This window comes from Rhipicephalus microplus, chromosome X (assembly GCF_043290135.1).
Source record: "Rhipicephalus microplus isolate Deutch F79 chromosome X, USDA_Rmic, whole genome shotgun sequence".
In the NCBI taxonomy this organism is placed as follows: Eukaryota; Metazoa; Arthropoda; class Arachnida; order Ixodida; family Ixodidae; genus Rhipicephalus; species Rhipicephalus microplus.
Window position 1 is genome coordinate 375,025,801 of NC_134710.1, and position 17,466 is coordinate 375,043,266.

The following is a 17,466-nucleotide window of genomic DNA, read 5'->3' on the forward strand; positions in this document are numbered from 1 at the left end:
GTTCGGTCCGCTTTGACGTGCCAACTCTCCATTCTGCTGCTGCGTGTGTTAGGTATTTGCCGTACTGTATTCTCAGGCCTTCTGTGTTCAGCCAGCGCTGCTATCTTATTATCTACGGATGCTAAAATAAATCACTGTTTTGGTTTGGTGAAGCTTGGCACACAGAACAAACAATAATCTGGCCCATGAATATCAATGTGGGCGGCATGCATATTTGTGTGCGGTGTCCTGCCGGGGAGTAACCGTTGCGTGACGAGAGCATTTACAGCGGTTCCTCCTTCCGTTGCTCCCTTACAAACTTAAGATGAATACAGTTGCTCCACCAGTCTCGAACAAGTCGGCCATCTTGTTCCGCTTGGTCTTTTCGGAGAGTAACAGTCGGTCTGAAGGAGTAAAAACAGCCGTTGCTCCCATTTTGGCCATTTTTGGCTTAGAGTGAACTATCTCTTTAAATGAGATCTCGTCCATCACGCACTCGAACAATGTTTTTAAATGCATGCAAGGTTATCCTCACTCAACGTGCAGTTGCGCAAGATACGCCTTTAAGGCTACGAGTCGGAGTATAACATGACCTATCGGCACTATACACGCTTGCAAGTCTGACATAACAGACACGCCAAACCATGCTACGCGTTGATTCAAAAGCGACTCCGATCGTTTCACGTCACACGATACCATTATTTTAGTGGCCGTATTGTTCTGTGGGCTTTTTACGCACTCACCTCTTTCAATCAATTTGACAGACAGTTCGCGATGGAGATTATACAACAGAAAGATGCTACATCGGCTTACTCAATCGTGCAAAGTACGCGTACATATGTAGACATAGTACGTATATTGACATATGACAGCGTGTGAACGTATGTATGAGTGATTTTGAAGTGGTCTCGGTAAATGTATGCGCTCGAAAATACTAAATCGAGGTGGTTCTGCAAACGATTACTGCGTGTTTCAAGGCATAACCTCACGCTGTGCTCAAAACCCATCTCTCAACGTTCCTCGTTTTTGCCCATGTCCACGTCTCGCTTCGTTCCCTGAAATGCGCGAAATATCATCACTCCTTTCACACACAAAAAAAGAATTATTAATGAACACAGTAACTGAACAAGCGGCAGCAAAAATGTCACAGAATTGCACGTGTGCCCCCCCCCCACCCCCAATTACACTGCGCAGTAGTAACCTTGAAGCAGCGAAGAGATTGGCCTCGAACCGGAAGTACCGTAGCAGAGGACGCGCCGTTTCGCGATCCACCTATTGTTCATGCAGTGGCTGACGACGATGGGGAATCATGCCCGAAGTGGGTATGCGCCACAATTAGTATTGCTGAACAAAAACAAGCCTTTGTAATGGGTTGGAGCATTGGACGACCCACTCGTTACGCAATTCGCATAGGGCGACGACTGCTAATTCTTGCATACCAGACTAACTGCAACTTCAGCCGGACTGGTATGCTGAGTTCATGAAGTGTGCTACTCAAATACCCATTCAGAGTTGTGTTGTACGAGATTTAATTTGTAACATTCATTGTACATTCGTGGACTTCACCCTATGGATGTTGTACGCTATATAACACGTACGCCGCCTTTGTAAAAATACCATGTAAGGAAAAAAAAGCGTTGTGGCTCAGTATTAGAATATTGTGCTGGCACCCAGTGGACCCACCTTCGAGCTCCACAGGGTTCTTGGTACTAACACTTTTTTTTTCGTAATTTCGTGCGGTGTGTTTAGTGACACCGGCGGCGGCGGTGGACACTTACGGCGCTGCGCGAGACCCGAGCTGTGATCTCATAACAGCTTTCGCTCTAAAGAAATAAGGGCAACGTTCCCGCAGTAACTTTTAGGCGGCGGACGCACAATGGCGGAGTGAATCCACTTGTCGGAACCATGGTCTTCAAAAGGGTGGCCATGCGGTTGCCAGCACATCTGGCGCACTTTTTGCTACCACGCCCGCCAACCTGACGTCACATGAATACAACCTATAAACTTGGGGGTTATGCTTCTATGGCAGAGAGGTTTTCTGGTGAAATTAAAATGTTCCATAGAGTCATCTGCACTAGTGTAGGGGTTATACGGTGGCTGTCTGCTTACCCGAAGGTGGCGGATTTGATCACGGGACGTGAAATAAAAAAAGCCAGCGTCTTCTGCGACGTGCGGTTCACTAAAACTCTACACACATATAGTTCACTATAATCCTACACAGAATTGGCACTTGCACCGCACGGAAGTGACCTCATCTTCTTAAAACAACTTTAAGGCCATTCAACTTCACATATTACAACCTTATAATGTGCTAAACCTTCAAATGTTTTAAACAAGATCTGTTTGATGAGTAGTTGACGTACATTTTTCAACTGAGGACATATCGAAAGTATCTCAAGACCAGGGGGCGCTGCAAAAGCTAGCTGTGACATAGATTGTAGCTGCAAAAAAAAAATCGAAGTTTCTTACTGGATTACTGCTGAAGGAAGTACTGTTTTCTAAATTGTAATGTTAAAAGTTGGTGCCGTCGAATGTGAGTGTGTCCTTGCTGCCTAGCACCTAATTTGATCATCGCGAAGGGCAAGGTCGACGATCGTATAAATATTTTGCACAGTTCCCGTGAATATCCGGACGCTCATGAAATCACAGTATAGCGGCGAAGTGTTTTTACGAAGCGGTGATCACCGAAGGACAGCGCTCCTGCAATGCAGACTTTTTCGCAAAGTGCGAGCACGTATCGGCCGTTCTTATCTGTTGCTAGGTTAATGGTGCAGTGCTGTCTCAGGCCGCATGAATAATCAAAGCAGACAAACTGTTGCGCATTGTTTTATATGTATCTGAGCCAACGCAGTCGACACTTGCCATTGGACATCTTTTCTAAAGTGCTGATCGCCTAGAGCGTCAAAGTGACAGGCCAGCATTTTGAAGTGACTTGGTCTGCCGTACAACTCTACATTCCTGACGCGCATGCCGGAGAAACCGATGCAGCCAGCTGCATCTGAATTTCGCGTGTTCTGCGTTGTCTCGCCAACAAAGAACATTCATTCTCTAAGCAGCTTAGCATAGTAAATATAGCCAATTCTGCGAGGGTAATCAAACATCCAATATCAAAGGGCCTGTAATGGGCCACCAGCCACGCAGCAGCAAGTCCGGCCAGCGCTTTCACTAAATTGAGAAGGCGCTGGTCCGGTGACGCGATGTCGACGAGGACACACACTGCAAGACAGGTCGTCGCGTGCAAGCATGCCGATTCGGCGAAGTGATTTCATAATCAAATGACTCAACCGGCAAAGTGTACGATATCACTTCCGTGCGGCTCTGGAGTCAATTTATTGCGGAGGTGGCTCGTGCACCAAGCGGCGCAGCAGTCTCTGCCAATATAAAATGGGCATGGGAAATAAAATTCTAGTTATAGTTCAATTGCAAGAACAGACGTCGAAAAATGAAATGAAACCAACCCGAACGCTTCATATATAATAGTATTAGAGAAAAAGGGTCATAAAGAAGCCTGAAAATACATAAAAGGTTTAGGATGGTTGCAAGGGGGTGAAGCCCTCAAGATGGCGCCAGCGTCAGAATGGTAAGGGACCATTTGGGTGGTTTCAACGACATTCTATCCCCCCACACTGCAGCGGCAAGCATACTGTCATGCACACAGCCTCTCGTGGCCGCTTCAACAGAACCGATGAAGCGCCAAACCAGAGAGCATCTGCAGCGCCATGGGCCACCGAGATGACGGCGAGTGCCGAGAGGATGATGTTACTTAGAACCCTCCAATAGGGCCTACCCTTTGCTTTTAATGATGCCTGCAACAACTTCACTCGAAGTCCTGAGAGTAAAGACACCAGCATAATTGCATAGACAAAAGAGTGCTATCTGAAATGAAAGCCAATAAACTAAAAACAATGGGAAGGCTGTTAAGTCAACAAAGTATTTGGCACAGCATTGCCCCACCAAAAAAAAAAAACATGGCAGTGCAGTTGAATTGAGGAGCAAAAAAATGCTGAAGCATTATAGTAGTACAAAAACTGGAACAGAACTGGCAATACAAGAAAGCACCAAGGTGTGGTGCAAAAGAAGAGTGAGCTCATAAAATTATAACGAAAGGAAAGGTTGGCCAGCCAACTTTCCCTGTAAAACTAAAAATCAAATAATGCTAGTGCTAACTTAGGTATAAACGACAACACACACACGACCGTAAAACGGTAAGTTGTAATAAAAAAAAGAGAAACCAAGCCATGGGCAACACAAGATTAGATGGACTTTTGTCGCTGTTTTACCCCACAGTCTCACTATGCCCAGGTGGATGGCGTGGTGTTCGGATCGCTCACACAGCATCGTCTGGATTCTCGTTCTCGTAGCACAAACACTGCTGTTCATAACGAGGTCTTTCCAAGCTCATGATAAAGCAGGCTTCGAGAGGAAACCATGCGTGGACGCAACATCGACACGTGCGCTTGACGTTCAAGTCGCCGCGTGTGTTAAGCAGGCGGGTGACATGTGGTTGCCGAAGAAATAGCTTGGACTTTGCTTCTTGCAGAAGCGTTAAAAAAAAGAAAAAGAATCGACGCTGCACAAGACACCCACGAACAATTACTGTTCAGGAAGTCTGCACAACACTTGCTAGCGGAACACTGCTCAGCAACAACACCGGGCATCAATAATGGGAACTTCAAAGCATGCGACACACCAAAACTACACTCTGTGGCCATCCGAGGTGTCATTGGCCGTTGAACGCGCCTCTTCCAATTGCGTGGTGATGCGCTCCAGCTCAGCCACTTGGGTGTTGGCGTAGTGGCAGTACATCATCTTTATGCCGCTTGCGATGGACCTTTTTATAAGGATGTTGTAGCAAAAAGCGTGCTTGTTGTACTTCTCGGCCCGCTTGTACAGGCGTCTGAGATCGCGGATTTGCTGGTTGAGGAACCCTATCTGACGGTAAGTGTTGTCAAGTTTGTTCTGTATGGCCGCAGCTCGACCCTCCAGTGTCTCATCTTCGTTGGGCGATACATCGGTAACTACGACGCCTTTGTTCCCACTGCTGCTGCACTCCCCATTTGGCACTGCCATGTTCTGCGCCGCCAGTGTGCTGCGCCGCTTACCTGAGCAGCCAAGAACAGGTAGCGGCCCTCAGCCAGCCACAGCGGGTGTGTTGAAATTTGTCCTAGCAAGAAAAGCTTGGCGGCTTCAGAGTCCTCCTTCCTCCGTTAGCTTCCCGGTCTTCGCTGTGTCAGACTGCGGTAAGCTAGTGGTTTGTCTGCAGGGATGGCAGCGCGCGCCGTACCGTAATGGACACACCTATACGCCACCTTGCATCCACTTCTATTGTAACGCAAAGAAGCCCCGTGTGTGAAAGGTTATTATTGCTTAATTTATTTTTAAAATACACTATAGAATTTCTTCTTCTACTTTCTTTGTACATAGGATGGCAATCACTGTGAATGTATTTTACATATGCTCCAACAAGTTTTTTTCAAGTTTGGCCAATCTTCCATACTGGGTGTATGCCAGAGTTGTCAGGTCACAAACAAACAAACAAAAGAGGTTTACAGTGTCAATGCACGGTGCGGTAATCTACACTCATATTCAGAAAAGCTACATATATAGTACTAAAAAAGTTCCTCTCTTCATTCTTTATGTACGCAGGGTGGTATTATAATCCAATACGCTTCTACAATCCCCGAAGATGATAAATAATGTCGCTCGTCGTCCTCTGCGCATTTTGGAACATCCTCCGCACTCCCACAGTGTGGCCGCCTCATTATGAACGATATCACAATTCCTATATAAGCACTAAACAAACAATGTTCGTCACTAATAGTTTCAGGAGCAAGTCAATCCACGTGGAACAATCCGGGTTTACTCTATCGCCTGGTTTTCCAATGGTGCTTTCGACGCTTGTTCCATGTCCATGCCTTTGAACGCGTCGCTTTCAGTGAACTTGTGCTCTTGATGATCAGATTTGGTTGGCAGAAACATGGGTTCATCTGCGAGGTTCTGGTTTAGCTCATTTTTAGAGGTTTTGTCGTCGAATTTCTTGCCTTGACTTTGTACACCTAGGAAGCATCATCCTTCTGCCTCCACCCTGGATTTGACTGAATTTGTGCGTGAGGCCCCTGGTCGCTATACAGCCGAAATATCTACCGCCAAAAATGCACTCCCGAGATATGACTCTTTACGTTACAGAGGTGCCCGTGTTCGATTCCGGAATACTCGTATTTTGCATTCAGAGGAGCCCACACGTCAAGCCTTAATCGATGAATATCGCAACGCTAAAATCACGTTTATACCGGACATTTAATTGGGAGGATTATTGGTCGATAATTCCAGTGAAATGATGTCAGAATTACAAACTTATAACAAAGAATTATTGAGCGCCTCTTCTGAAAACGACAATAAAGACCTGGTGACGCAGTTTTTGTCATTTGTGACTTCTCTAGCTGCCGAGGAATGTGAACATATTAGTGGGTCATTCACTATACAAGAAATAGAACTTGCCGTTGAGCAGTTACCTTTGTCAAAAACGCCAGGACCTGATGGAATATCCGGCGAGTTTTACAAAGCATTTAAATCCATACGGTTCTCTGTACTGCTCGACATTTTCACGCCGAGTTTTGATCCGAAGATGCTTCCTCACTCTTTTACTAAAAGCCACACTCTTAATTCCAAAATGTTCAGATAGAAAAAACTTAGTCACGTTGATGGCTACAGACCAATTACATTGTGTAAAGTTGATTACAAAATTTTTGCAAAGGTACATTCAAACAGGCTTCAATTTGCAATGTCAATACTCATTGGTGCCCATCAGACGTGCGGCCTAAAGGTCGCTCGATACAAACTAATAAAATGGCAGCATATCCACGGAGTGAATGATGGAGAGTGGGGCGAAGCATCCGTCCGTCTATTCGTTCTTGCTTCCGTCCGTCCATGCGTCCGTCTGTGTGACCGTCCCTGCGTCCATTCGCCCGTCCGTGCGTGCGTCTGTTCGTGCGTCCACACGTCCACCTGTGAGTCCGTCCCTGCGTTCGTCCATGCATCCACCCCTGCGTCCATACGTCGGTGCAGCCATCCGTGAGTCCGTCCATGCATCTGTCTGTGTGTCCATTCGTCCATCTATTCAACACTCCAAGTACCGCAATCTCGCATCTTTTCATCATATATTTGGCATATGCACCGCCATCCAGCGGACATTCCAAGGACTAAACGAGAGGTGGCACACGTACACTTTCTTACGGCTTGCGCTTCGTGTCTACTTTCCACCTTTAACCACCTCGAGTTCATGATATATACTAATTCACTGTATTCATGGCACTGCGGCCCAACGCTCGCTAAACCTTTCTAAAACCAAGGAGGTTATGCCCAGCGAGTATAACGTAGCAACTTTTTCTTGTCAGATAGTGCTCAATGTACATGTCAATGGCTGCTAAGGGGGAATGAGAGACAGGAGAATTTGGCTTTTAGTAACGCGCACGCTGCGAATTTTTTATTGTTAAACATCGCACAGAAGAAATCTCTCACCGGCACCACCTTGGAGGTCAAAATGTAAGACTGGTTACACACTACGACTACTACCACGACTACGAGAGACAAACGGGTGCCGCTATAAGGGGCTTTGCTCCTAATACACATCGCTCGCACAGTATTCCAACATTGTTCACACGCATATGAACAACTGGCAATATTACAAGTAGACTTAGCGAAAGCCTTTGATCGGGTTCGCCATTCTTTTCTGTTTTCTATTCTCGAACATGCCAACATTGGCTACACTATATTTAAAGGTGTAAAACAACGCAACAATGAATGCCCAACCCAATTACTTGTTAATGGATATCTTTCAAAACCCGTGTTTCTTAACTCGTCTATGAAAGAGGGCTGTCCGTTGTCGTCAATGCTTTTTGCTCTTTACTTGGAGCCACTGTGCTTAAGTGTAATTCGATGTAGTAACGTCCGCGCTTTCAGTGCATATGGGAATTAGGTAAATGTATTGGCGTATGCGGATGACCTAGCATTCTTTTGCACAGATCTTTCTAGTATAAAGATGGTGATGACAACAATCGGAGAATTTGGAAAAACTTCAGGGGCACGAATTCTTTCAAGTTAATTTCGCAAATGTTTTACTAAATTTAGTGGTATCTACTAGTGTTGCATCGCCTCCCTATCTGCAAGTTTTCATGCGTGAAATTTTGCATCCACTTTTAACGTCACGTAAAGAAGAAAGCCCGCGTGTAAAAAGTTGTTCTTGCTTTATTTATTTTTATAAGACAATTTGCCATTTCTTTTTCTCCTTTCTTTGTACATAAGATGACAATCACTGTGAAGTTATCTTACATATGCTACAACAAGTTTCTTTAGCCGATCCCCCATACTGGGTATATGCTAGAGTTAATAGGTCACAAACAAACAAAAGAGGTTTACAGTGTCAATGCACGGTGCGATAATCTACACTCATTTTCAGAAAAGCTACATATAGTACTAAAAAAGTTCCTTTCTCTCTTCAGTCTTTATGTATGATGGCGTCACGTCGAAGGGTGGTATATTAATCTAATGCTTTTCTCTAATCCCGATGATTATAAATAATGTCGCTCCTCGTCCTCTACGCCATTTGCAAGATCCTCCGTACCCCACAGTGTGGCCGCCTCATGATGAACAATATCACAGTTGCTATAAACGCTAAACACACAACGTTCGTCACTAATAGTTTCAGGTCCAAGACAATCCACGTGGAACAATCCGTGCTTACACTTGCACCTGGTTTTCCAACGGTGCTTCCGACGCTTGTTCCATATCCATGCCTTCGAACGCGTCGCCTTCAGGGATGAGGTTTCGTTGGCAGAAACATGGCTTCATCTGCGAGGTTCTGGTGTAGCTCATTTTTAGAGGTTTTGTCTTTGAATTTCTTGCCTTCACTGTCTACACCTTGGAAGCATCATCCTTCTGCCTCCACCCTGGACTTGATTGCTTCATTCGCCGCTGTGGTCCTGTCTCGATATACTTGATCGGCAGTGAAGTAGCTTTTACGGTCCGCATTCTTTTCCCCCTTGATGTTGGCAGCTTATTCATGGAGATCTTCGGACTAATACAGGCAGCAGGCTCTTGTGCCTTCGTAATTTTTCTCTTGCTTTTTTTCGCTTGAATGAATCTTGTCTGCTTCTGTCAGACGTGTCTACGTGTGGCTGCGAGGACTGTAAAACATCTGAATTTGTTGGCTTAGGCTTGCACCCATTCTTAATATCCCACGAATGCCGTTTTAGATCTGTAAATGCTTTTGCTTTTCGACCATAGAACTTTCTTCCTCCACCATGTGCACATGAACTGTTCTAACTGTCGTGTCGTTTGTTTCATTGATAACGTACACTGATGGGAGTTCTGAAGGCATGTGCTAGTTCTTTGGAAGTAGCGGTTCTATGTGTTCTTAGATGCTCGTTACGGTGGTGAAACGGCTACCTTTTAGCTTCCAGCACGTTAAGCACTTTGTCGTGAGTCGGAAACGTCTAGCTTCCGTAGAAAAAGATTGCTGCTGAACAAGCAAAGGATATATGGTAGTGCCACAGACGAAGACTGCACGTTAGCTTGCACTTCTGTCCTAATCCTTTGCGTCATAGCCTCCAAGTGCACTTGCCGAGCATTTATTGCGTCTGAGATTTTATATTCCACTCTGACCTTGGCTAGTATGATCCGGTGTTCATAAATCTCTGCTTCGTCCATCTCAGTTTTCAAGCGATCGATATGAACTGCATCTTCTACTTCCTTGTCAGTTTCTTTAGGAAGCTTGTAGCGCTCAGTCGAAATTCGATTAATATTTCGTACCTCACTTATACTGATGGACGCTCCACGCGTTTTAAACGTTCAATGTTGGCGATGCATTTCGTGACGGCCTTGCGCACATGACTCCGCCTCTCGCAGAGGGCATCCATGATCCGGTCCAGGGTCGTAAACGTGAGAAATCACTGTCCGGCCACGTCCCGAGGCGAAGTTGGAGTCAACACGCACGACGTCAATGAAGAACGGTACAACGAAGTTCTCGGTGTCGTCGAGATGTTATGTCCTACGATCTGGGTCACTGCATGGCATACGATTAGGCTTCCCACATCAGCTTTACATATGGTGGCTTCACAAAGCTCCTCGAGGCTACGACTTCGGTTGAAATTTGTGAAGTCTGCTTTGTTGACTTCTTTATTTGGTTGGTTGGTTCCTCAACAATTTGGCAAAACCCACCTAGGGGGATCAGCCATGAATCGGACGGTGCTTTGCTTTTTAAACTGATTCCCTTCTTGAACGGAAGGGTTGAATTCATTGGGTATTACAGGTAATAATTTAAAGTTGAAGGATTTGAAAACAAAGAAAAAAACTTTGAAAAGGACGACATAATAAACACACACAAAAAACTGAAAGAAAAAAAAAACGTCTTCACATAAAACAACTGAATTTAGCTATATTTAGCATTCTATTCTTTTAGACTCTTGTAAGAAATTTGTAACAGCGGAAACAACGCTCCTCTTCTAATGCCCTCCTCTAATTCCCGATGATGATAATGTTGCTCCTCGTCCAGTACAAAATTTGCGACAAAAGTAACGCGTCTAAATTAGTAATCAGACTATTGAATTGGGCGAACAAAAGGTAAACTGACAACTCGACAGAAGGTTTATCGCCAGAAATTTTTTCCATGGCAGGAGGGGGGGGGGGGTCACACTAACTTGATTGGGTGAGGTGGACACAGGCATCAGCTTTTCTCGGTGACGTGACTATATCGGCGGTAGTTTGGGCAGATTGTGTACATGCATATCAAAGTCATGAGACCCCCCTCCTCCTCCCCATGCGTATGCGTTTGAAGAGGGTAAGTAAAAGTAAAGTAATTGCTGTAAAATTCAGTAAACAGCAGGCACAGTGGTCGTTTGGACCAACGGTCTCTCGTCGCACCACTGAATGGATAATACTTCGAAAACACATCATTGCCACGACCCGCCCGATCAGAGAAGGCATCGTTAATCTCTGTGTAGGGTAGATGGCGTAGTCTTCGTCGTGATGAAGTTCGTTTCAGAAGCCAAGGACGGCTCCGCTTACAACGTAAAATGAGAAGTATACGCAGCATGTTTTTCTACATTTATTACTACATTTTGGTTTGGCTTACTTTGCTGAGCCAATTTCTGACTATCGATGTTTGTGACTGCATGCCTATAGATGGAGATGGCTTTTATGTTAAGATCCATATGTCAAGCAGGCCTGGTCGCTGTGATAGCTTCTAGTCAGCATTTTTTTTTTACTTTACTGCGGGCATCCAAGCAAGCTTGCGATACGCAATAAGTAATTTTTTTGCTACGTTATGCTGCACGTTGGCTACACAATTTCGCAGGCGTTATTTTTCCGGCAGACTTTCTCGCAGCCTTGGGTGACATTACAGTTGCACTGGGACTTGATAGCTACGGATTGCTCCAATCGCAGAGGTTGTATTGGGAAATCTGCAAGGGCAAGGTAATCATTGTTGAGAAATTTTCACTTGGTCTGAATCGAAAATGCACCTGGGACCACACACTATAGCTACTCACACAAAAATAGCTTGTTCGCTGCATATATGCTCTAAATAACTTATATGCGCGCAACAACGCGTAATGTCTTTTTTTTTATTTCGTAGCTTTCGTCGCTATGCTCTTTATATAGCAGAAAAGTACTCTCTATAAGGCTTCCGCTTTCGATGTTGCTTCAGCCTAGCTCTTTGGACCTGGTCACCGCTTTGATGCGTGCCGACGACGTTAAATCCGCAGTACTCTAGATGCGGGAGTCTGGCTTTAATGATGTACACGACGCCTCTGTAAAGGATTAAAGCCGCATATATTGAAATGAAGATGCCGCGTGTCACAGGCAGGCAGCTTCATCCAAGTAACCTGCCAGTTGCTGGCGTAAAAGAGCACTTTAGGCTTTTAGTATTTGTGGCCTTTTCTGGACTATTTATTAGACCACTTCAATGAGTGCGATAAAAGGCATCGGTACACCTTGAAGATGCCTTCTTCGCTTTTGCCACAAAATATCCCCGAGTCTGACACTCTTCCCAATGCCGAGGAGTTTAATGACGTGTACTCGAACATTATCTCAACTTCAGCATTTCAAGAAGACTTAACAGTATAGGCTCCGAAATGAAAGCGAGAAAAGCGAGAAACATTGAGCATGTCTGCGATGCAAGCGGTTGCCAATTGCTCAGAAGTATTCTTCCCAAACGTGCACCACCTGCTAAAGATTCTGGCAACTCTGCCAGTTAGCACAGCTGAAGCAGAACGCTTTTTTGATCGCTGAGACGCGTAAAGTTGTAGCTAATAGCTACAAAATTACTATAAACATTGTTTGGCATTGCTCTCTGAACTAATACCGTGAAATACAAGTTCGCCCAGAAGACATTCTCTCTGTTCTTTAAAGGAAACGTATAGACGGCTTCAGCCAAATGTATCAACCACGGGCGCCTGCTGAGAATCAAGAAAGAAAATTAACTGAAGTTGTTGTTGGATATAGATTTTCCGAACAGCCGTAAAAACATAGTTGTTAATGATCAACCGGGTTCGACGTCCCAAAACCACAATATAATTATGAGAGACGCCGTAGTGGGGCGCTCCGGACATCTTGCCACTTTGGTTTTTTAACATGCACTTAAATCAAAATGTACGAGCTTCGACGATTTTCACCTACACCGAAAATACGTACGACAGGGATTCGATCCCGTGACCTGTGTGTCGGAAATGGAGCACCATAACCACTGGACCACCACGGCGGGTAAAAAAGACGGTTTTGATAAAATCGCTATGCGCCATTTTTCGTCCAGCTCTAAGGGCTCAAGTTCAGCTGATTGAGGTACATTGCTGAAAATTGCTGAGGTACATTGCTGAGGTACATTGCTGAAAATCACTTTTAAACATTGCTAATATTTTTGCGCTGTTTTCCACACTGCTGAATCATAAAACTTGTACTCACAACAGCTGCCCACACTGCATTTCTCATTAAGCTGCTTAGGATTAGGCGCACCGTCCTTTTATTTATCAGTTTAAGTTACATGATGACCATTATAGTAGGCCTTTCCAAGGTTTTGATTGGCCTGCACGTTTGCCTGTGTTGCACCTTCGTCACTAGAGACAACACTTCAGAGTATACCTTTAGCGGTTAGGGCATAGTAAAGATAGGCATCAATATATTGTACGTACACTCGCATACAAGCAAAGTTCGGTAGGTGACCGAATATTCAGTCGCACGTGTGTGTGTGTGTGTGTGTGTGTGTGTGTGTGTGTGTGTGTGTGTGTGTGTGTGTGTGTGTGTGTGTGTGTGTGTGTGTGTGTGTGTGTGTTTGTGTGTGTGTGTGTGTGTGTGTGTGTGTGTGTGTGTGTGTGTGTGTGTGTGTGTGTGTGTGTGTGTGTGTGTGTGTGTGTGTGTGTTTAGATGTTAGCAGAACGTGCGAAGCTTTGAATGTTCAATAGAAATGTTAGTCTCTGGCTTTAGTGTATCTTCGCACATGTACCAAGAGTCACACTATAATCTGCTCGAACGTGGCCCATTGTACCTTGGAGCTGTGGCTTTTACCATTAAAACGAACCTTTGCCTAGTGAAAAGTATTGTAGTGATCTACTCTGGAGAGATCTGTTGCAGTGGGTACAACTATGACTACCGCTGCAGTATTAATATCGTCGCCGAGCGAGCTTAAAATGCTTGCGAGACTTTTGCCCAAAATCTCAGAGTGCTTGCAACTGTTCGAGGTGGACAGATATTCTCCGAGATAGATTTAACGCAGCCTTATCAACAACTGCATGTCGACAAGGCCACTTCAGAGATGCTGACTATCAATACAATTGAAGGATCGTACGCGGTGAAGCGACTACCATTCAGCGTTTCAGCATCCCCATCGATAATCCAACGCTTCATGGACTTTCATCTCGCTTTGTCCTTGACAAACACCGCGACAGGTACGTTTCTCTGCATGCAGATATTATTAACTTTAAATGCGCCCAGGAATGGTATTCTGATAGTAGCACCGCTTAGTTTATAAATCATGTCAGCACAACAAAGCGACGAGAAAGAGGGGAGTAAGTGGCACGGTGGGGTTGCGCGAAAAATGTCTGGGGGAGGAAAAAAGTTGCCCCCCCCCCCTGGCTACGCCACTGCTCGACAGCAAAAAAAAATGGTAGCTGGGAGACCAAACGTCGGCTTCTATTCGGAGTTTTGTGACTAACGGATGTCATAAATATTCAAGGTGTGGACAGGTGGTGATGAAATCATGATGGCGATAGTTCTTAAGGGAGACTCGCGAAAGACTACTTCATTCTGCGTGCATTCACGCGGATACGGCTGGTTACGGTGAACTGAAAACATCCAAAGAGTATAGATGTATTTAATAGTGGTAACACGCGTTCATAGGGAGAAGAGAGATTCTCGGCTCCGATTTAGTAGGTATATAAAAAACAGTAAGCATTGATTATTAGGTTAAACGTGGACTTATATGCCAGTGATAGTGACCTCTGCGCATTTCGTGAGCACACACACACACACACACACACAGTCAGATGCCATAACCTGCATTTTTGTTTATGCTACACTTGTACAGAGGTGATACACAGGAACATCATAGGAATATGAACAGGATATATTTTTTTTAATTTCTATGTAACACAACTTCGGTTATGGTGGCGAAACGATGAATTTCCACAATAAAAATTGACTCCGTCTACCATACAGATTCTGCAAGTTTAAACGCAGTCATATACTATGTTTTAAAGTAGAGCACAATGGTCTCGATAGATGTCCCCGTGACAATATGTCAGTTTCAGTCAAACATTTCAAGTTTATCTGATGAACCTTAAGCGTACGGAAAGCTTGATTGATTTGATTTGTGGGGTTTAACGTCCCAAAACCACCATATGATTATGAGAGACGCCGTAGTGGAGGGCTCCGGAAATTTTGACCACCTGGGGTTCTTTAACGTGCACCCAAATCTGAGCACACGGGCCTCGACATTTCCGCCTCCATCGGAAATGCAGCCGCCGCAGCCGGGATTTGAACCCGCGACCTGCGGGTCAGCAGCCGAGTACCTTAGCCACTAGACCACCGCGGCGGGGCGGAAAGCTATAATGCAAACTGAGTCAGACCCATCACGCGTGCTTTGTCGGCTGTAGTGTTGTGCTGCTATAAGCACATGGGCACGAGTTCGATTATCAGCCGCGGCGGCCGTGCATTGGTGGGGCTACATGCGAAAACTCCCGGTCACTTAGATTTAGGTGTACAGAAAAGAACCCCACGAAACCCAGGTTGTTTCGGATTGGTCCAATACAATGTGCCTCATAAACAGACTTTGGTGTTGGCTCTTAAAACACCGGATTTTGTTTAGAAAAAAATGAAGAACTACCAACCTAAATAATCAAACCAGTGATCGATCACCTCTCCCGTACTGTGAGTAAGCAACCGATGCATATCTCAGTTCCTTAACGTTCACCTGAGAGACATAGAGCCCCTCTCAGAGTGCTCAGTAGTAGTCGCAGAGTAGTGCATTTCAAAAATTTTGAGTCATGCATCTCCTACGATGTTACGTATAAAGAAGCTGTACGGGTTCATGTGCCTTAATCATCCTACGCACGCACGGAATCTGTCTTCCAGAGAGAAACTATAGAGAATATGTATTAAAACTGCACTTTCAAACAGAGTATACTTGAGAGACGCTTGAGAGACGGTATACTGTAGATGATGCATAGGAATACGTTACCTTAGGGTGCAGCAAAGTCGATAATAATTCCGTCTCATTGAGATCAATAGCCCCCTTCTGAGGCTGGAGCTGCACATTGCAGTACTGGCCACGTGAGCTGACATTGCCGTACATGTCGCGCACCTCCGTCTCGATGCACTCGTCGAAAGCCCCGAGGTCGACGCGAGAAGCTTGCAGCATGCCCGTCGGGTATTTCCCGGTAGCATCGAACACTGCGTTCCCAAGCACAAGTTGTAAATAAGGTTACACCAAGTGGGACCCGACTCTGCGAGACAAATTGCACGCGAGAAATTATCACCACCACCCGCACCACTACCACAAGAAAGAAAGAAAGAAAGAAAGAAAGAAAGAAAGAAAGAAAGAAAGAAAGAAGGAAAGAAAGAAAAAAAGAAGGAAAGAAAGAAGAAAAGAAAGGAAGAGAGAAAGAAATAATGAAAGAAAGAAAGAAAAAAGGAAAGAAGGAAAGAAAGAAAGAAAGAAAGAAAGGAAGAAAGAAAGAAAGAAAGAAAGAAGTAAAGAAAGAAATAAAGAAGAAAAGAAAGGAAGAAAGAAAGAGAGAAAGAGAGAAAGAAAGAAAGAAAGGTGCTTGTATGCGTGGGCGTTCTATTTGCTAGTAAATAACGCGAATAGAATTGTAATACGAATGAAACATACACTAAATATGCCCCATTCGACAGAGAAAGATGAATTGTTGTGAGTGTTCTGAGTAATTTGTAACCTAGAAGCTTTGCGGAGATTCCAGAAAAATATGTGTGCTTTCAAAAAAAATTGAGGAACCATTCCTCTGTGAAGGTGCAAGACTAGCCAAGCTGTTGCACACCACACAAGATTAAACGAAGGCACATGTACTCATCATCTAGTAATGGGCAGACAAGCTTTGTGGTTACTGTAACAAACACTGGCTGGTTCAGTTACAGCCTTTGTACTCACGGCCGATAATAAATTTATACACGACTGATGCGTAGTTGAGTAGCACTGACTGCATGGTGTGGAAGTTCAAACATAGCTGTTCCAGCGCGAACTGAGTGGACCATTTCTTTATCATGAAAAATAGAAGAGGGGGCGCAGTACGTAACATGGACTGGAGGAGAGAAGAACACAAGCGCACAAGTCCGTGTTACGACTGCGCCCTACTTCTATCTTCTATAATGAACCACAACCAACGAGCCCAAATGGCTGTTTTGGACCATTTCTTGTTTGGTTTTTGAAAAACTGAATTCAGGAACAGCGCAACCTACAAGTAGTTACTTCGTAACTACGGAAGAGAAAAAACAAGGACAGAAAAGAGCGCTGACTTTCAACAAAGGTTTAATATCGGAGGGATGTACATATATAGGCGAAAAATGAGAAAAATGGGCATGCGTAGAAGGGTGCAGGAACAACAACTGCGATACACTGTCAGCAAAACTGTTGTCTCTTGTTGAAAGGGCTGAGAAAACAACTGCATATGCAACTTAAAAAAGATCGAGATACGCAATCTCCTTTTTCAACAATGCAACCGATGGGCAGCTTACACATTTACCGTCAAACTTGTTTATTTGGTAAGCTTCAATTATCTCACGCGTGGCCTGCGAGTTGTGCTTGCTTAATACCTCGCAACGCTCAAAAACTGGCACGCAGCCGCAGTCTCTGCAGTGGATTCCGAGGTGTCCTTGAACTGCGTTGTGAACATTGTTATTGTGCTCTCTTAAACGGTCATTAAGGCACCTTCCGGTTTGCCCTATGTATACCATTCCGCACGAAAGCGGAATGAGATATACGAC

At 44.7% G+C, this 17,466-nt stretch overlaps 1 protein-coding gene across 1 annotated transcript in view; it reads right to left on the reverse strand.

The window, feature by feature from the left end:
- The window catches only part of LOC119186467 (nose resistant to fluoxetine protein 6), a 126,990-nt gene that overhangs the window by 89,971 nt on the left and 19,553 nt on the right, over positions 1-17,466 (reverse strand). The window contains exon 2 of the mRNA XM_075880002.1: positions 15,704-15,915. Within this exon, the coding sequence (XP_075736117.1) occupies positions 15,704-15,915 (212 nt within the window). The remainder of the gene's footprint in view (positions 1-15,703; positions 15,916-17,466) is intronic.